We start from the raw sequence: 19,933 nt of genomic DNA on the forward strand, positions 1-19,933 counted from the left end.
CGGTCGTCATCCCAATGTAAAGTGCTCGTTTAGTGCGCACTTTTGCACGGGCTTCGCCCGTTTACAACGGTAATGTTCCATTTTCCTACTACTAATTAGTATGCACGGGGCGTGCGTGAGTGAAGACGTGCGTTAGTGAGTGTTTGGAAGTGGGCGAGCGCTTCGCGCTCGATTTCGTGCGCACTACGTGCGCACTTTCGCAGCCGTGCTTCGCACGGCCTTACGAGACTAATAGGCCTCTCGCCAGCTTGTGGCGCTCGGGCCTAATAATGAATTACTTTATTCTCGTAGTGCCCATCATAGAAAATACCATATTTTGTGCATTATTTAAAGTTTTGTTCTTTCAATTACATTCACCTCAAACCATCCATGGGTTTCAGTCACGTCACTTATTTGTTGAAGTCCTCACCACATGCTGTTGCCTCTTGAAGAAGACAGAAGTTAAGGGCTTTGATCCTTATCAATAGCAGTGAGTTTCTGACACTTAAAACAGATAAAGCAGACATTTACATTTAGGCTTCCTTGTCCACAAACCCTCTGCACCGGACACGTCCTCAAAGCTTTTAAGAGCACAGACTTTGTGTGCTGTTAAGTGACTGTCTGAAAATATAACACCCCGATTGTTGGAAATTAGGCTTGTTAAAACTGTCTGCAAGTAGGCTAACATTTATTAGCATAGCCATGCAATAATATGTGATCTACCTGTAACTACCTGAAACAAACAGCTCAACGCTCAGTCTGGAGTGATTTCTGTAAGTCCACTGGTCCCTCCTGACCTCAGTAATCCATTTCTGGCAACAAACAGGGTCTTTAGGGATATTACAGAAGAACAATTAGTTGTTTTGAGTTTTTTTTTGGCCCAGCCCAAGATGGCAGTAGCAACGAGTGTGCAACGTCTTCATACCTATGAATATCAACTACAATTACTTCAATCAATCATCAAATCTAAATTGAAAAAAGTTAAAACCAACAATCTAGATCACTGTTTCTAACCTTGTGTGTAGCTTTGGAATCTTCAGGCTATAATATAGAACAAATACTTAAAATATTGACATAATATGAACACTCAGGGGTACAACAACTCTCAGTATTCTCGTAGTGCCCCGCATAGTTTTATTTTTTTGGGGTTGGCCCTTATACTCCAACCCAATGACAACTGGCGTGTCACTATTGTGTAAATGAAACTTTCTTGGCCAGACCTGACTCACAATCCCCACTATTTGAGAACAACAAATACGGTGATGTGCTTAGAAAAAAACTAAACTAAAAACATCTACTTCAAATCTAGACTTAAAAACCTAACACTTTGTAGCAATGATAAGAATAATATTTGTACCAACACAATGTCACTAAAGTGTTGCGGACAGATGGACTTTTTATATCCAGGTGAATCTGTTTTTAATGTTTCACACACTAACTGTCTGAACATTTTGATGCACCAACTGATATGTTTTGCCTTGGTGAAAGATCAGGACCCACCATTTCCAGGAGCTGGCAACAATTACCTCAATGATTAGGTTTTTAAATGAAATTCTTTTGATTACAGTCATTCTTTTTCCTCTGTTTTTCAAACCAACACCTCAACACATTGAATTAATCACAGGGAGCTTGATTTAGCCGCCATTCATCAACAGAATGTTTTTTCCTGCCGATTAGTGGCTCAACATTTTGCAGGTTTTCTCTCTTTGGTGCACTCTGTCGAAAAGCTAATTAGATCTTGGGCTACCCGCTGTGAACGGCCTCAAGCTAAGGATGCCGCGGTATCTGTAAGAGCACAAGTGTTCAGTGGTTAGATCTATTGCAACACTGAAATTTCCCCATTGTGTTGTCATCTATCTTGTGTGATACTTGCTATTACTTTCTGTATTTCGGTTTTGTCTTTTTTTCAGAATTTGTCGTCAAAGTTGCAATTTTTCCTTTTGTTTTGAATGGCGGAATTTCAGTTACACTCCAGCAAGGTTTGTGGTTTTCCAGGTCAGGGTGTTAGCGGATCTTTTAAGCTTTGTAGTAGTTTGTGAGTATTTTTTCAGGACTTTTAAGGTTTGTAGTATTCTTTAGGATTCTAGTTATTCTAGTACTTGTAGTATTTGCAGTATTTGTAGTACTACATTGTAGTATTACTAAAAATTATTCGTACTACGTTGTAGTACTACATTGTAGTAGTACTACATTGTAGTACCTTGTAGTACTTTTAGAATTCTAGTGATTGTGACAGTTGTCGTGACATCATTGTCACGGCAACAGTGCAAGCTAGATATGGCCATGCATTGCTTACATCATCATGGCTTGCTGTATGTACTCATCATCACACAAACATTCTTCATATCATCTCCTACTCCAACCTTTGGTTGGCTGCCAACTGCCAGGATTAAAAGTAACACAATAACAACAACAACAACAAGTCTCCTGTTGAAAAAATTACAGTTGAATAATCCAGTAGATGGCAGTAAATGCACCTTTGCATTTGGCTGCCAGCCGCCATTAAAAGCAACACCAATAACAAAGTCTCCTGCGTTCACATGGAATTTCACCAATAACAAAGTCTCCTGCATTCCCCCGGAATTTCACCAATAACAAAGTCTCCTGCATTCACACGGAATTTCACCAATAACAAAGTCTCCTGCATTCACACGGAATTTCACCAATAACAAAGTCTCCTGCATTCACACGGAATTTCACCAATAACAAAGTCTCCTGCATTCCCCGGAATTTCACCAATAACAAAGTCTCCTGCATTCACACGGAATTTCACCAATAACAAAGTCTCCTGCATTCACACGGAATTTCACCAATAACAAAGTCTCCTGCATTCACATGGAATTTCACCAATAACAAAGTCTCCTGCATTCCCCCGGAATTTCACCAATAACAAAGTCTCCTGCATTCCCCCGGAATTTCACCAATAACAAAGTCTCCTGCATTCACACGGAATTTCACCAATAACAAAGTCTCCTGCATTCACACGGAATTTCACCAATAACAAAGTCTCCTGCATTCACATGGAATTTCACCAATAACAAAGTCTCCTGCATTCACACGGAATTTCACCAATAACAAAGTCTCCTGCATTCACACGGAATTTCACCAATAACAAAGTCTCCTGCATTCCCCCGGAATTTCACCAATAACAAAGTCTCCTGCATTCCCCCGGAATTTCACCAATAACAAAGTCTCCTGCATTCACACGGAATTTCACCAATAACAAAGTCTCCTGCATTCCCCCGGAATTTCACCAATAACGAAGTCTCCTGCATTCCCCCGGAATTTCACCAATAACAAAGTCTCCTGCATTCACACGGAATTTCACCAATAACAAAGTCTCCTGCATTCACACGGAATTTCACCAATAACAAAGTCTCCTGCATTCACACGGAATTTCCACAGGCCTAAAGATGAGTTACCAAACTGTGTTTGAAGAGTTGCGGCAACAAAATGTATTTTGTGACGCTCTACTCAAGTTTGGGGAGGATGAGTTCTCAGTTCACAAAGTCATTCTTTGTCGCGCCAGCCCTTACTTCAGGTAAATTACAGTAACATAATATTTGCATTAGGCATTCAAGTATAAAAGGGATTTTAGACCCTTTACACTGGAATTCTGAAAATAGAACTGCTCCCATTCAAACCAAGGGAATTCTGAGGGGAGTAACTGCCATAGAATGTTGGTTGCCTGTCAATGGAAACGTGTTACATTTTATTTACAATACATTGAAATGACCTCTAAAAAAACTTAAAATTTCACTTAAACTAGAGCATTTTCTCAAAATAATGAATAATAGAAATAAAATATACAGTCATAGATTCGATTCAGGAAAAATCTACCTAAGCAGAGTAAAAATTTAAATGTTCAGGATAGCTGTAACTGTATTGTGAGAAAATGCGATAGAAGTTTTTGAAAGGTATATTGGATCAAACCAGCCTTTGGTAGCTGCATCTACAATCATACATCAGTCGAACCAACATTATGATCTCGTTGACCTGTTGCATCTGGTGAACCTGCACATTGTTCTGTACATGAGCTACCTTTTATGTATGAAGACTGAAAACTCCATCAAGAGATGCAATCTTTGAGAAGCTCTGATCCTGTCAGTTAGTGGTCAATGCACTCCTGATTTACTGATGCACTAAATGACAAATGAGAAACGAGGATAGTTTCTCTTCTATATACACAATAAAATCGGAATGAATCTAGTTCATAAAATGTTTTTTGTTTTTTTAGATCCATGTTTCAACGTTGGGGGAATGGTGAAAAGGACTTCACACTTCATGGAATCACTCCTAAGGTCATGTCTCTAGTGCTTGACTGGATCTACACAAAATCCATCACTGTGAGCATGGAAAACCTCCAGGAAGTAATGATGGCTGCCGACATGATGCTGTTGGAGAAACTTGTTGAAATCTGCTTTCAATTCATGGAGGACTGTATGTGCCCCGAAAACTGCATCGGCATATGGAAGTTCTCGAATGTTGTTGTTTCACCCAAAATAAGACTCTTAGCTCAACAATTCATCCTGAGACATTTCGATGAGGTAGTGATCTGTGACGAGTTGCAGTTGCTGACTGCAAATGAATTGAGTGTATTCATCGAGGACGACAAACTAAACGTGAAAAATGAGACAACCGTGTTTGAAGCCATTCTGCACTGGACAGACCACGACCTTGTGCAACGCAGAGCCGAATTTCCACATCTGTTGACAAAGGTGTGTTACCCTAGTACAGTTGGACAAATTTCACATATGTACATTTAAATGCAACTTTGAAACATGCACATTCTTTAATGTCTTTCAGGTCCGTTTTGCTCAGATGCCTCTTGAGTTTGTACAGAACCGTGTTCGTAATCATGCTCTAGTGAGGGATGACAGCAACTGCATAGATAATGAAAACCCTCTACACCGCGCACGACTTCCTGGAGCCTTTCTATTGGCTATTGGAGGCTGGAGTGACAGTAACCCAACGAACTCCATCGAGGCATATGACTTTAAGGTCAATCGCTGGGCTAATTTCAAATGTATCGACGAAAGGCCCAGGGCTTACCATGGCTCTGTCTTTTTCAATGGGTCGGTCTATAGTGTGGGAGGATTTGACGGAAATGAACATTTCAACATTGTGCGACGCCTGGACCTGACCACCAACACTTGGCACGAAATGCCCCCCATGTACTACCGGCGCTGCTACGTGAGTGTCGCTGAGCTGAACGGCTGTATCTACGCTATAGGCGGATACAATGGGCAGATACGACTGAACACGGCCGAAGTCTATAACCCCCAAACCAACCAGTGGTCAATGATTGCACAAATGAATAAGCAGAGGAGTGACGCTAGCTGTGCCACGCTTAATGGCAAGGTAAATGGAGAGAAAGATATAAGATAAATTATTTCACAAAATATATTTTGTTTTGTTCACATTAATAACCTTCCTGTGTTGTGCAGATCTACATTTGTGGAGGCTTCACTGGGAATGAGGTCCTAAATACAGCTGAATGCTACTGTGCAAAAACTAACCAGTGGTCATATATTGCTCCTATGGTCTCCGGACGCAGTGGAGTCGCTGTTGTTGCCTACTCCAACAAGATCTATGCGGTAAGTATGCTATCAAAATTGATTTATTTTAATTGTATGACATTTCATTTTTTAATAGGTTCACATGTTTTATTTATAAGGGCTATGTGTCTCACATGGACTTTTGTGAAACTATTGCAACATAGCCAAGACCACATTTTATAATTTGCCCAATATAATTGGGTGTGAAAAGATTTAGATCCATTCTACTGGATAATTGCATTGTACTACCAATTTACGAACATCTCTCCTGTAGGTTGGAGGTTATGATGGAGTTTCGCGCCTTAGCAGCGTTGAAGCTTACAGTCCCAGTACAAACTCCTGGCAGCAGGTGGCCTCCATGGCCACCACACGCAGTAACTTTGGCATCGGGGTGCTGGACGACCGTATCTTTGCTGTGGGAGGATTTAACGGCCAAACCACCACCAAGAAAGTGGAGTCATACAATCATCTGATGGACATCTGGAGCATTGCCCGTGACATGAGGATTAGCAGAAGTGCTCTGCGTTGCTGCGTCATCTCAAGATTAGATAACCTGCCCGAAAATTTAGAACCCTGCACCTATTGGCAAGAATCATCTGATTCATCAGACTCAGAAAATGAGTTTATATCAGACATGGACTAAACTTTCCCTAAAAACATGCACGCGTACTCATTCACTTGAGTATGCTCAAGTGAATGAGTACGCTTGCAATAGTAAAGTAATAGTAAAGTGTTTGGGATGCCAGAATGCCGGCTGTGCATTGGACATTAGAGGAGGTAGGTAAGTTAAATGAAATACAAAATGCCAATTAGAAATATCATTCATCAGTCTAGTGTATTCCCTTTACTTTACTATTGTTAGCTCTTTGCTGCTCCATAATATTTAGAGGACTGGACGTTCTCTCTCTCCCTCTCTCTCCTCTAGCTGCATCTGGACAAACAGAGATTATTGAAGAAAAGAAGCTTGAATGACTTCAGTCTGTCCCATCCAAATCTCACTCCTCTCTTTCCTTTTTTGTCTTTCACTTTATATCTCTGACAGGGATTTCGGACAAAGTCACCTTCAAAAGTACTTTAAATTGACGTTTAAATCAATACACTGTTTATTGATATTATTTATTTGGTTGCTGTAAGTAATTAATCCGCTGACAATCATTGAATCTCATTGACAAATCTGGTAGATCCAATAGTGACTATGTAATAGCCAGAGACAGGTCTTAAACCAGTTTTCTTAGGTTTCAAGGGCATCTAATCTATCTTAAAATACTATCACTGACACAGTAGAGTCCGAACTGTTGGAACTATTATTTTCAACTCGATGCTTTTTCTCCTCACCAAATAAAGAAACTGGCACATGACATGCTGGGTAACAAATCTTGAAATAATCACAAAAGAACGCACACTTTTTTGGCAAGAGGATGATCTATTTATATTAATTCGTTGCAACAACGCCACTCTTAAATAGATAATATAGTTTAGTTAAAGGGGCACATCTAAGTTCAGGATGCTTACATAAGTTTTATCTGTAGGCATGTAGAATACCCCCTGAATGAAGGTTGACACTTAACAGGATTTTTAGATTCACTGACAGTAAATCTTGCAAATACACCATAAGAGCTGGGGAAACACTAAGTTTGAATTAATGTTCACAGCTAAACTTTCATGTCTTGACAGGTTCTGTAGCTCTTCCGTCAATTATTTTGAATAGACGCTGGCTAAAAGATGTGAAAAAGACGTTTAGGTACATTATCCAGGTTAGACATATTTTGTCTCTGAAATAAACACTCCGTTTCCATCAAAGTGCCTACAGCCCCAAAGTTTACACAGCCCAAACACAACTTGCTACAATAAAAAGTTTAAGTGTATGTGTGTGTATGCTTTGTTAGTATCCGCTCTGCAGAGACTATTTCCCATGTGCCCCTTGTGTTTGTCATGTGCTCCCATGTTTGTTTCTGTGTCTCCGCCCCTCACCTGCCGTCTGCTACTTCCTGGATTTCTCAGTCACCTCCCACCACACCTGCTGTCAGTCTTCTCGTTACGTTTCTCCTGCCACTTGTTTGTTTCCCACCAATCACCTGCTTCTCTGTGTGTATTTAAGTTCAGTCTCCCCTTTGTTCTGTGTCTGTTCGTCACTTGATGTCTGTCCTGCTTGTAACTCCTGCCCTGCTCTGCTCCTGCCTTGTATACCTGCCTTATTGGAATTTTGGATCATTTGGACATTTTGAGCCTTTGTGCCTGCCTTTTGATTTTGAACTTTTGTTTAATAAATTCTTATTTGCCTTTGGACTGCTTTTGGGTCTTTGCCATCGGGATCTTAACATGCTTTGAAGGAGGCCAAGACTTACAGTTAGATTCCTGAGCTCCAGAACCCTATCGTTTTGAGAATAGAGAGTGGTGTTGGCCTTCCACGAAGAAGAATTAGCTCTTGAAGATATTGAGGGACTGCGTAATTACGCTTAATGCTTTATTTCGCCAAATAAGCGGTCAGACGCGGAGCAAGTTTGAAACTGAGGGAGATGAGCACCAAGGGAACCAGGATAGAAGCGCGTGCGGAGGGACGGAGGAGGAAGTGCATATTGTGCAAGAAGCCAAAGCCGTGACACGTTCTAAACCTAATCTCTATTTGAATTAAGTCCAATCATTTGATGTAGACCAGGGGTGCCCACACGGTTTCGGCTCATGAGCTACATATTCAGCCAAGCCCGAAGATCTACCTATAGATCTAAATTATTGAATAATTTGGTATTATTTTTATTGTTGTATTGGACAGTTTTTTTTTTGTTTAAATATAATTAGGCTATAGAAACACAATGTAGGCTTTCATTAAAAGCCTAATATTGTTTATTATATACAAAGGTAAAATATAAAAAGGGAGAGAAAATCTGCTATTTAACTAGACAATTTAATACAGCGAGTATTTTGGGTATTTTGAATAAAATATATTGGCCACAACTACGCTAAATGTTAGGTTAGGCTTAACCAGAACTTCCTCTCTCCTCCTGCTTCTTGCCTCGACTTTTCTCTCTTCTCTTCTCTCCTCCTGCTTATTGCTTCGACTTTCTCTCCTCCTGCTTCTTGCCTCGACTCTCTCCTCTCCTCCTGCTAATTGCCTCGACTTTCTCTCCTCTCTCCTCCTCCTGCTTCTTGCCTCGACTCTCTCCTCTCTCCTCCTCCTGCTTATTGCCTCAACTCTCTCCTCTCCTCCTCCTGCCTCTTGCTTTGACTCTCTCCTCTCTCCTTTGACAGCATGTGTTACACAGGTGGTGCTCGCGCGCTTCGGCCCGTAAGTTTCTTGCTGAAACTCATGGAAAAGCAGCCAACTTTGCCTGTAAGATCTGGTTCTACGCCTGAAGAACTAGTTATCCTCCTGAAGAACTGGTTCTCGTCCTGAAGAACTGGTTCTCGTCCTGAGTGGGTCCAGCGCCACTGTCTCCCTTGCGTCCGTTTATCCGTCTGTGAGAGTCAGATCCCCTTTTACTCTGGAACTGCTCCAGGTTTCTACTTTTTCCCAAGGAGGTTTTTTGTAGTTTTTCTTGGCCGAAAAGGAGGGTCTAAGGACAGAGGACTCTGGGACAACGTTTCTTGCCCCCACGGACATTGCTTAATCCGTTTTTCACTGTCACCCGTTGTTGTCATTTTGGGCGTTACAAAAATAAATTGAATTGGGACTGCTGCCCCCGCGACCCGGCCCCGGATAAGCGGCAGAAAATGGAAGGATGGATGGATGAAATGGTGGTTGGCAGCCAACTGAAAAGGTGCATTTACCACCACCTACTTTAATTGTACGTCTTACAGTTTTTCACAATTGTTAACATCCGTTTCTCAAAACAATAACGGCTTTTATCAAACTGAACACACAGATCTGAAGACCTCACACACTATGCTAAACCTGACAGAAGTGTGTTCAACGACTGAATATTGTGTGTAGTGTTTTGAATATTTGTGTGTTATAGGTTGATGCTTTGAGATTTTACTTGAGAACTGAGTGCAACAACCGAAAATTGTATGTAGTGTTTTAACAGAAGGTGATTTCTAATTGACATCAGAGTGTAAAGAAGGAAAGTCAGACTCTAATGCAGAAAAGGGAGTGTGAAGTAGTGCCAACTTGGGGCGAGCGATTGGTACATGAAGTGAAGGTTGTGCAAATTGTGCCAAATTTTTGCTTTTTGGGTGTTAGCAACTGTGAAAAACTGTAATGGTACCGTATATGTTTTACGCTATACCGTGGGGGAAAAAAGAAGAAAAAGAGAGAAAAGGAGGGAGCCAAATTGACTTAAATTTTGAATGGTTGGAAAAAATTTACTCTGACATCCTTCTAGCCATTCTAAACAAAAAAGGCAATGACGGCATACCTCTAGCTGCAGGCATGTTATCGTGGCAACCTAACAAATATTGCCATAGCATATGCGTTTTGGTTTATAGGCATTTTGAATGGGATGAAAAAAATTTACTTTGTCAAATAGTTGAAATTTGGCACACTTATTCGCCACATCACACTGAACATAACTATCTTGAACCATGCGGCCGTGAAAATGTTGAATTGTTGTTGTGTTGTCTTATGTTTTATGGCGGGTGGTATCCAAGTGTTACATTACCACCAGACTTTATTCTATAGACTCTATTGTTCTTCTTCTACTTCTTTGGTGTTTTATGGCGGCTGGTATCCAAGTGTTACATTACCGCCAGACTTTATTCCTTAGACTTTAGCTGGCCGGGACTAAAAAAAAATCTTTGATGTTGAGAAAGTGAAAAGGTGCCTTTAGCGCCACCCACTGTAGTTGTATTATGTGTTTTACGCTGTACCGTAAAAAAAAAAAAAAGAGAAAACAGCTATGCTGACTCCAACAGCAAACTAAGTAGTTCGAGAAATATGTTACAAGTTGTAGAACTACTTTGTTGTTCTAGACTCTAGAACAACGCTACGCTCTAGAACTTGTAACATAGTTCTAGAACTTGTATGTTATTGTCACATGGCAACTGTATAGGATATGGCCATGCGCACGCTGCACAACTAGTTCTGTTCTAGTTCTGTTTTATTTTTATACCAACCCGTTTTCCACCACATATCGCTTGTCTCAGTTTTGTCATTCAAAGTTGTGGGCCAAAGTTGCCATTTTCCCCTTTTCTCAGAGTGACGACATCGTTATTAGTGAAATCACCGTCAAAGGTGTGTCGTTAATTGTCACGACAACTGTGCAGGATATGACCATGCATTACGCAGTCACTCTTTTTGTCCAAGAATTTTTTTGTAGATATTTCTTGTGATACTTGCTATTACTTTCCGTATTTCGGTTTTGTCTTTTTTTCAGAATTTGTCGTCAAAGTTGCAATTTTTCCTTTTGTTTTGAATGGCGGAATTTCAGTTACACTCCAGCAAGGTTTGTGGTTTTCCAGGTCAGGGTGTTAGCGGATCTTTTAAGCTTTGTAGTAGTTTGTGAGTATTTTTTCAGGACTTTTAAGTTTTGTAGTATTCTTTAGGATTCTAGTTATTCTAGTACTTGTAGTATTTGCAGTATTTGTAGTACTACATTGTAGTATTACTAAAAATTATTAGTACTACGTTGTAGTATTACTACATTGTTGTTGTTGTTGTTGTTTTATGGCGGTTGACATCCGAGTGTTGCATTACCGCCAGACTTTATTCCTTAGACTTTGTCGTAGTCCTAAAAGTTCTTCTTCCAGTGCCTTGACTTCCAGTGCTTTGTTGTTGTTGTTGTTTTATGGCGGTTGGCATCCAATTGTTGCATTACCGCCAGACTTTATTCCTCAGACTTTTCGTAGTCCTCAGACTGTCGTAGTCCGTAAAAGAACTCCTTCCATTGCTTTGGTGTTACAAAGCCCATGAGGTCATGATATGTCTTTGTGACTAGAATAGTTGTTGTTTCAGAGACCGACCGGCTTTATTCCAGGGAGACTCTTCTTCATCTTCCTCTCCTTCTTTGACGTTCGGTGCTTCCACCGTACAGCTTTATTCTTTAGGCTTCATCCTATAGGCTTTAATATTTCCACTGATGTCGCTGCTTGGTAGCCGTGCGTCTACGAGACTGGACGAGGACAGGAGACCACCCCCACCCCCATCTCGTCACTCTGATCACTCTGACTCCCCAAAAGCAGACCCCCATCACTCCGACTCCCATTTAGCGCCTTTAGCCTGTTTTCTATATCTGCCCAATCAAGCTCCTTTGTTCCAAGGAATCTCCCTGCAGCTTTAGCAATGATCCTGATCCTTTCAGTTCTGCTTTGAGTCTGAGCAGCACAGTTTACAACATCCACCATAAAGAGTACAAAATCCTCTCTATCCACAACCAGGGTATTCTCATTAATTCTGGAACCTGCACACTTGGGACCTCCACTCTTGAAACCTTCACACTTCTTGGGAGCCACGCTGGCCTTTCTCATTTCGCCCTGGCTGGGAGCAGCGCTGGCTCCTCTCTCTGCATTTACTCTAAACTTGTTACTTGAAACTTTCTTGACTGCATCTGCATAGGATATACCTTGAGAGACCTTTATTTTCTGCACCTCAGCAGCTCTTTTGCTAAACCTGCATCCCCCATAGGCAGAGCTATGTTCTTCCCCACAGTTACAGCACTTCAGTTTTGCTCCCACGTCACACTTCCCATACTCGTGATCTCCTGCACATTTACCACATCTTTGCCTCCCTCTACAGACCGCTGCAATATGCCCAAAGCGCTGGCACTTAAAGCAACGCAGGAGCGGTGGAACATATGGCCTAACGTCATGGCACATGAACCCAATGAACACCTTACTAGGCAGGCACCTCCCTTCAAGTGTTACCATTACCGACAAGCTGTCACATCTTACCCCAGACCGGGTCACCTTCAACCGCCTAGCGTCCACCACCGTAGCTCCAGTCAAATTCTCCTTAACTTCATCCACAGACGTCGCCGTAGGGACACCTACGATAACTCCTCTGACCGTGTTTCTTTCAGCATCAGACACAAGAATGTCATTTCCACCCAGACGTTTAGTTCCAATCGCCTTCCGTTGCTGAGCCGCGTCCTTGCACACGACCAGCAGCGAGCCATCTCTAAGGACACTCGCACTCTTGATCAATCCCACAGCTACAGTTAGGCTCTTTGACAATGCCACTGAATTCCACTCCTTAAAGGATGCACTATCCTGTGCAAGCTTTATGATCACCTTACAGTCTCTGCTCTCACTCCGGATATCAATTGCTTCAGCCTCATCCTGCTGCTCATTCCCAGAACCCTCGGACGAGCTAAGGGACTTTTTACGTTTCCGGGCACGTGCAGCCAGAAAAGGCTGCTCCTCCACGCCGTCCAGAACGTCTTCGACCACCGATCCACTCTCCTCCGCCATCTCCCGTCTCTCCAGACCGGAGACTAGCTCTTCGTCCTAAAAGTTCGTACTACGTTGTAGTGCCTTGTAGTACTTTTAGAATTCTAGTAATTGTTACAGTTGTCGTGACATCATTGTCACGGCAACAGTACAAGCTAGATATGGCCATGCATTGCTTACATCATCATGGCTTGCTGTATGTACTCATCATCACACAAACATTCTTCATATCATCTCCTACTCCAACCTTTGGTTGGCTGCCAACTGCCAGGATTAAAAGTAACACAATAACAACAACAACAAGTCTCCTGTTGAAAAAATTACAGTTGAATAATCCAGTAGATGGCAGTAAATGCACCTTTGCATTTGGCTGCCAGCCGCCATTAAAAGCAACACCAATAACAAAGTCTCCTGCGTTCACATGGAATTTCACCAATAACAAAGTCTCCTACATTCACACGGAATTTCACCAATAACAAAGTCTCCTGCATTCACACGGAATTTCCACAGGCCTAAAGATGAGTTACCAAACTGTGTTTGAAGAGTTGCGGCAACAAAATGTATTTTGTGACGCTCTACTCAAGTTTGGGGAGGATGAGTTCTCAGTTCACAAAGTCATTCTTTGTCGCGCCAGCCCTTACTTCAGGTAAATTACAGTAACATAATATTTGCATTAGGCATTCTAGTATAAAAGGGATTTTAGACCCTTGACACTGGAATTCTGAAAAGAGAACTGCTCCCATTCAAACCAAGGGAATTCTGAGGGGAGTAACTGCCATAGAATATTGGTTGCCTGTCAATGGAAACTTGTTATATTTTATTTACAATACATTGAAATGACCTCTGAGTTAAAAAAAAAAAAACTTCTCAAATTTCACTTAAACTAGAGCATTTTCTCAAAATAATAAATAATAGAAATAAAATATACCGTCATACAGATTCGATTCAGGAAAAATAAAAAAGTGAAGAACACCAAAAATCTGCCTAAGCAGAGTAAAAATCTAAATGTACAGGATAGCTGTAACTGCAATGTTACGGCTATCCTGTAGCTGAAGTTTTTGAAAGGTATATTGGATCAAACCAGCCTTTGGTAGCTGCATCTACAATCATACATCAGTCGAACCAACATTATGATCTCGTTGACCTGTTGCATCTGGTGAACCTGCACATTGTTCTGTACATGAGCTACCTTTTATGTATGAAAACTGAAAACTCCATCAAGAGATGCAATCTTTGAGAAGCTCTGATCCTGTCAGTTAGTGGTCAATGCACTCCTGATTTACTGATGCACTAAATGACAAATGAGAAACGAGGATAGTTTCTCTTCTATATACACAATAAAATCGGAATGAATCTAGTTCATAAAATGTTTTTTGTTTTTTTAGATCCATGTTTCAACGTTGGGGGAATGGTGAAAAGGACTTCACACTTCATGGAATCACTCCTAAGGTCATGTCTCTAGTGCTTGACTGGATCTACACAAAATCCATCACTGTGAGCATGGAAAACCTCCAGGAAGTAATGATGGCTGCCGACATGATGCTGTTGAAGAAACTTGTTGAAATCTGCTTTCAATTCATGGAGGACTGTATGTGCCCCGAAAACTGCATCGGCATATGGAAGTTCTCGAATGTTGTTGTTTCACCCAAAATAAGACTCTTAGCTCAACAATTCATCCTGAGACATTTCGATGAGGTAGTGATCTGTGACGAGTTGCAGTTGCTGACTGCAAATGAATTGAGTGTATTCATCGAGGACGACAAACTAAACGTGAAAAATGAGACAACCGTGTTTGAAGCCATTCTGCACTGGACAGACCACGACCTTGTGCAACGCAGAGCCGAATTTCCACATCTGTTGACAAAGGTGTGTTACCCTAGTACAGTTAGACAAATTTCACATATGTACATTTAAATGCAACTTTGAAACATGCACATTCTTTAATGTCTTTCAGGTCCGTTTTGCTCAGATGCCTCTTGAGTTTGTACAGAACCGTGTTCGTAATCATGCTCTAGTGAGGGATGACAGCAACTGCATAGATAATGAAAACCCTCTACACCGCGCACGACTTCCTGGAGCCTTTCTATTGGCTATTGGAGGCTGGAGTGACAGAAACCCAACGAACTCCATCGAGGCATATGACTTTAAGGTCAATCGCTGGGCTAATTTCAAATGTATCGACGAAAGGCCCAGGGCTTACCATGGCTCTGTCTTTTTCAATGGGTCGGTCTATAGTGTGGGAGGATTTGACGGAAATGAACATTTCAACATTGTGCGACGCCTGGACCTGACCACCAACACTTGGCACGAAATGCCCCCCATGTACTACCGGCGCTGCTACGTGAGTGTCGCTGTGCTGAACGGCTGTATCTACGCTATAGGCGGATACAATGGGCAGATACGACTGAACACGGCCGAAGTCTATAACCCCCAAACCAACCAGTGGTCAATGATTGCAGAAATGAATAAGCAGAGGAGTGACGCTAGCTGTGCCACGCTTAATGGCAAGGTAAATGGAGAGAAAGATATAAGATAAATTATTTCACAAAATATATTTTGTTTTGTTCACATTAATAACCTTCCTGTGTTGTGCAGATCTACATTTGTGGAGGCTTCAATGGGAATGATGTCCTGAATACAGCTGAATGCTACTGTGCAGAAACTAACCAGTGGTCATATATTGCTCCTATGGTCTCCGGACGCAGTGGAGTCGCTGTTGTTGCCTACTCCAACAAGATCTATGCGGTAAGTATGCTATCAAAATTGATTTATTTAATTGTATGAAATTTCATGTTTTAACCTGTTACCACCCACCTATTTTCGCCCTGTGCACAATGGTTGGACATACCCAAATGGCATTGCTTATTAAAAGAGGATCTTATGTTCCACATGCAAGTGTGATGCATCATTAGACAGCTTAGGCCTTCTAGTTTCTGCAGATGTGCACATGAACACTGTCAGGGCTTCAGAACTTACACTACAGAGGCCCAAACATAAACAAAACATCCTTTTTTAGTCTCGCCTGAATATTGTCAATTTGTAATGGTCCTGAGCATGACATACTTCATTGTGTGCATATGCTGTTCACTGTACATGATGTTTATTTTGTTGACAACAACTGTGTAAAGTTTCAGATCTCTAGGAACAGGCATTTTGGTGCTGTTGACCTTTTTGTATCAAAAAGTATATTCGGAACAAGTGATCCAAATATGTGCCAACTGTGCCAAACTGTTTTATTACAATTTTAGCACCTCTATGATCATAAAACATACATGTTGATGTTTTGTAGGCCACTAATAGCAATTATAACCGCTAAAAAAAAATATGTGAAAATGTGTAAATATGAGTTTACCCATGAATTTCCCATATAGAGGTTAAAAAAAAAAAAAAAAAAAAAAAATGTTATTTTATTTTTGTATTGGTATAATAATACATATATCTAACAAAATGCACGTCCAAAAGGCTAATAAACTCAGAAAACGTTATGCGCAAAATCCTGCCGAGAAATCTGGCTCTTTACAGCCTTCCCGGAGCCTTACGCACGAGAACAGGGAGAATTCTGTGTAAATAAACCCTTTGTCCCGCCTATCAGGAAAAAGGTCTCCTGATTGGCTAGAATAATATGTCACTCAAAGTCTCCTGCGTGCCTGTTAGCAGAAGCTAAGGGCTAAAAACAAAGATGGACGCGCGCTTCGGAAGCGCCGAATTTTTTTCCTCCGGAGGCTGTAGCAAACAAACCCGGTGACAGAAAAATTCGTGGATGGTCTCATTCTGTAGGTAACAGTCTAAGGAAGAGATCGATGTCAAACACTATTGTATAAGTCAAACAGGTCATTTGTTATGGACGGAGAAATGCGGCGGACAAGCGCATTCTCGTCCGGCGAGAAACGAAGAAAAGTTTGTTTACTTGACAATATCTCGAAATCGGATAACTTCAGGAAAAATACAAGTGGATATTGTTTTTCAATGGTTCCTTACGGACAGACTGAGTACAAGGATGTACAGAATTAAAGCCGTTTCGTCCGTCATAAACAGCAAACAGGTAGGACATGCGTTTGTAAAAGTTGAGACTTTCTCACAAACTATTGGCAATTGCTTCTTGGGGCATATCATTCAATGTAAATCAATGACATATTCGTTTTGTTGAGAAAATAAGCTTTAAAATGCTGTATGGCTTGCTGGTATTGACCACGGAAATAAAAGTGATGATGTAAGAGAATATTTGAGATATAGAAAATGTTCGCCGGCGGACAGGTGGGTGGTAACAGGTTAATAGGTTAACATAAGGGCTATGTGTCTCATATGAACTTTTGTGAAACTATTGCAAAATAGCCAAGACCACATTTTATAATTTGCCCAATATAATTGGGTGTGAAAAGATTTAGATCCATTCTACTAGATAATTGCGTCGTACTACCAATTTACGAACATCTCTCCTGTAGGTTGGAGGTTATGATGGATTTGCGCGCCTTCGCACCGTTGAAGCTTACAGTCCCAGTACAAACTCCTGGCAACAGGTGGCCTCCATGGCCACCACACGCAGTAACTTTGGCATCGGGGTGCTGGACAACCGTATCTTTGCTGTGGGAGGATTTAACGGCCAAACCACCACCAAGAAAGTGGAGTCATACAATCATCTGATGGACATCTGGAGCATTGCCCGTGACATGAGGATTAGCAGAAGTGCTCTGCGTTGCTGCGTCATCTCAAGATTAGATAACCTGCCCGAAAATTTAGAACCCTGCACCTATTGGCAAGAATCATCTGATTCATCAGACTCAGAAAATGAGTTTATATCAGACATGGACTAAACTTTCCCTAAAAACATGCACGCGTACTCATTCACTTGAGTATGCTCAAGTGAATGAGTACGCTTGCAATAGTAAAGTAATAGTAAAGTGTTTGGGATGCCAGAATGCCGGCTGTGCATTGGACATTAGAGGAGGTAGGTAAGTTAAATGAAATACAAAATGCCAATTTGAAATATCATTCATCAGTCTAGTGTATTCCCTTTACTTTACTATTGTTAGCTCTTTGCTGCTCCATAATATTTAGAGGACTGGACGTTCTCTCTCTCCCTCTCTCTCCTCTAGCTGCATCTGGACAAACAGAGATTATTGAAGAAAAGAAGCTTGAATGACTTCAGTCTGTCCCATCCAAATCTCACTCCTCTCTTTCCTTTTTTGTCTTTCACTTTATAGCTCTGACAGGGATTTCGGACAAAGTCACCTTCAAAAGTACTTTAAATTGACGTTTAAATCAATACACTGTTTATTGATATTATTTATTTGGTTGCTGTAAATAATTAATCCGCTGACAATCATTGAATCTCATTGACAAATCTGGTAGATCCAATAGTGACTATGTAATAGCCAGAGACAGGTTTTCTTAGGTTTCAAGGGCATCTAATCTATCTTAAAATACTATCACTGACACAGTAGAGTCCGAACTGTTGGAACTATTATTTTCAACTCGATGCTTTTTCTCCTCACCAAATAAAGAAACTGGCACATGACATGCTGGGTAACAAATCTTGAAATAATCACAAAAGAACGCAAACTTTTTTGGCAAGAGGGTGATCTATTTATATTAATTCGTTGCAACAACGCCACTCTTAAATAGATAATATAGTTTAGTTAAAGGGGCACATGTAAGTTCAGGATGCTTAATGACAACTGGCAGTGTTCCATTACAGAAGTTTTATCCGTAGGCATGTAGAATACCCCCCGAATGAAGGTTGACACTTAACCTATGGTGTATTTGCAAGATTCACTGAAAGTAAATCTTGCAAATATACCATAAGAGCTGGGGAAACACAAAAAGACAATGTATGAATACTAAATGCCACGCTCTTGCACCTTGGCAAAACACCTGTGACGTCAGCTTGATGAAATATTATATACAATTACAAAACAATTATAGTTATACCGTGTAACTTTTTACCTAAAAATGATTATAATGCCTCGGGCATGAGGGGCATGCCGTGAGGGGGGTTTCCTTACTGAAAAAACAACCTTGTTACTGCCAAAACGCCCCCTCCGTCACGTGAGAACATGCTTTACGGCGCTCCCCCGTCAGCTCTTTTACCCGAGGCACAGTCAGACACAAGAAGCTGCTTTTAACGTTAGTATTTTTGCCAGTTTGTCATGGCCGAAGGATAGAAGAAGTCAAAGATTATGTTGGAACAGCAACGGAAGAGAAAACGTGAAAGGGACTGCTTTTGCTCGCTGGCGTCAGATAAAAGAGAGATGGCTGCACATTGGATTGTGCAGCCATAGGTCAGCCCTATGTTCCCCGGTACCTATGTTCCCCGAGACCTGAGTAAGGGTTAGGGTTTAGGTCAGGGTTATATGCTGCTATATGTTATGCTGTAAAACCATGCATTTATGAACAATTATTGGGGATGTGGAACCTGAACCAGTATCCTATGCCAGTATTGTTCCCCCGTTTATAGAAAAAGGGGAACATAGGTACCGGAGAATAGGTACGCACCCATCTTTTTGCACCTTTGTTATTGCACAGGTAATTTAGTTTTCTTTTTAACTTTAGTACATGTTGTTTATACATGTATTAGTTGGTTTACCGCGATATATGATCTGATGAGCTAATGATAAAAACAAACACTGGCTAAACAATTGGTTAGCAACGGTCTTAAAGTAAATGTGAATGCACTGTATAGTCCTAATGTTACTGTTGGATGTTACTTTGCTAAAGTCGGAATAGGTTTTAGGACTGCTTGTTTATTTTCTTTACTTAAACCTTTACGGACTCGTTTGCCCCATACCGGGCAAAGGACACGGAACACCTTCCTCCACCACCAAATATGGCTAATAAGTCAACGCAATATAATTACCAATAGGAGAAATTACAATCATAGAAATGTGTTTGTGGGTTTGTTTTAGATCCTCTGTGTGGGGAATTGAAGACATTCCTTGGATCTTTGGCATGTCTCTAAAGATCTAGGGAGGAAGCTCAGAGAGGTAAATTATTCCATCTTTCCTATTGTCCTTTTGGTTATTTTTTATTTGATGTAGAATCATTGCAATTGTAAGGTGAATCTTTTTTCATTCAGGCTG

General features: G+C 41.0%; 2 protein-coding genes across 2 annotated transcripts; both read left to right on the plus strand.

The window, feature by feature from the left end:
* The first annotated feature begins 3,370 nt into the window (after positions 1 to 3,370).
* On the plus strand, positions 3,371 to 6,180 carry LOC140361509 (kelch-like protein 10). Its single transcript, XM_072447221.1, has 5 exons — positions 3,371 to 3,520; positions 4,217 to 4,697; positions 4,786 to 5,340; positions 5,427 to 5,576; positions 5,812 to 6,180. The coding sequence occupies exons 1-5, from the start codon at positions 3,393 to 3,395 to the stop codon at positions 6,178 to 6,180; spliced, it is 1,683 nt and encodes a 560-aa protein (XP_072303322.1). The 5' UTR covers positions 3,371 to 3,392.
* A 7,173-nt stretch (positions 6,181 to 13,353) lies between these two features.
* On the plus strand, positions 13,354 to 17,668 carry LOC140361510 (kelch-like protein 10). The gene is made up of 5 exons (XM_072447222.1): positions 13,354 to 13,503; positions 14,243 to 14,723; positions 14,812 to 15,366; positions 15,453 to 15,602; positions 17,300 to 17,668. The coding sequence occupies exons 1-5, from the start codon at positions 13,376 to 13,378 to the stop codon at positions 17,666 to 17,668; spliced, it is 1,683 nt and encodes a 560-aa protein (XP_072303323.1). The 5' UTR covers positions 13,354 to 13,375.
* Positions 17,669 to 19,933: the final 2,265 nt, after the last annotated feature.

This window comes from Eucyclogobius newberryi, unplaced genomic scaffold (genome assembly GCF_026437365.1).
Source record: "Eucyclogobius newberryi isolate DKJ021-1_F unplaced genomic scaffold, fEucNew1.0.hap1 SCAF_16, whole genome shotgun sequence".
NCBI classification, from domain to species: domain Eukaryota; kingdom Metazoa; phylum Chordata; class Actinopteri; order Gobiiformes; family Gobiidae; genus Eucyclogobius; species Eucyclogobius newberryi.

Coding starts and splice junctions, on each gene's coding strand:
- LOC140361509 (XM_072447221.1), top strand. CDS start 3,393: ATGAGTTACCAAACTGTGTTTGAAGAGTTGCGGCAACAAAATGTATTT. Junction 3,521..4,216: donor CGCGCCAGCCCTTACTTCAG/GTAAATTACAGT, acceptor TTGTTTTTTTAG/ATCCATGTTTCAACGTTGGG. Junction 5,577..5,811: donor ACTCCAACAAGATCTATGCG/GTAAGTATGCTA, acceptor TCTCTCCTGTAG/GTTGGAGGTTATGATGGAGT.
- LOC140361510 (XM_072447222.1), top strand. CDS start 13,376: ATGAGTTACCAAACTGTGTTTGAAGAGTTGCGGCAACAAAATGTATTT. Junction 14,724..14,811: donor TTCCACATCTGTTGACAAAG/GTGTGTTACCCT, acceptor AATGTCTTTCAG/GTCCGTTTTGCTCAGATGCC. Junction 15,367..15,452: donor GTGCCACGCTTAATGGCAAG/GTAAATGGAGAG, acceptor TGTGTTGTGCAG/ATCTACATTTGTGGAGGCTT.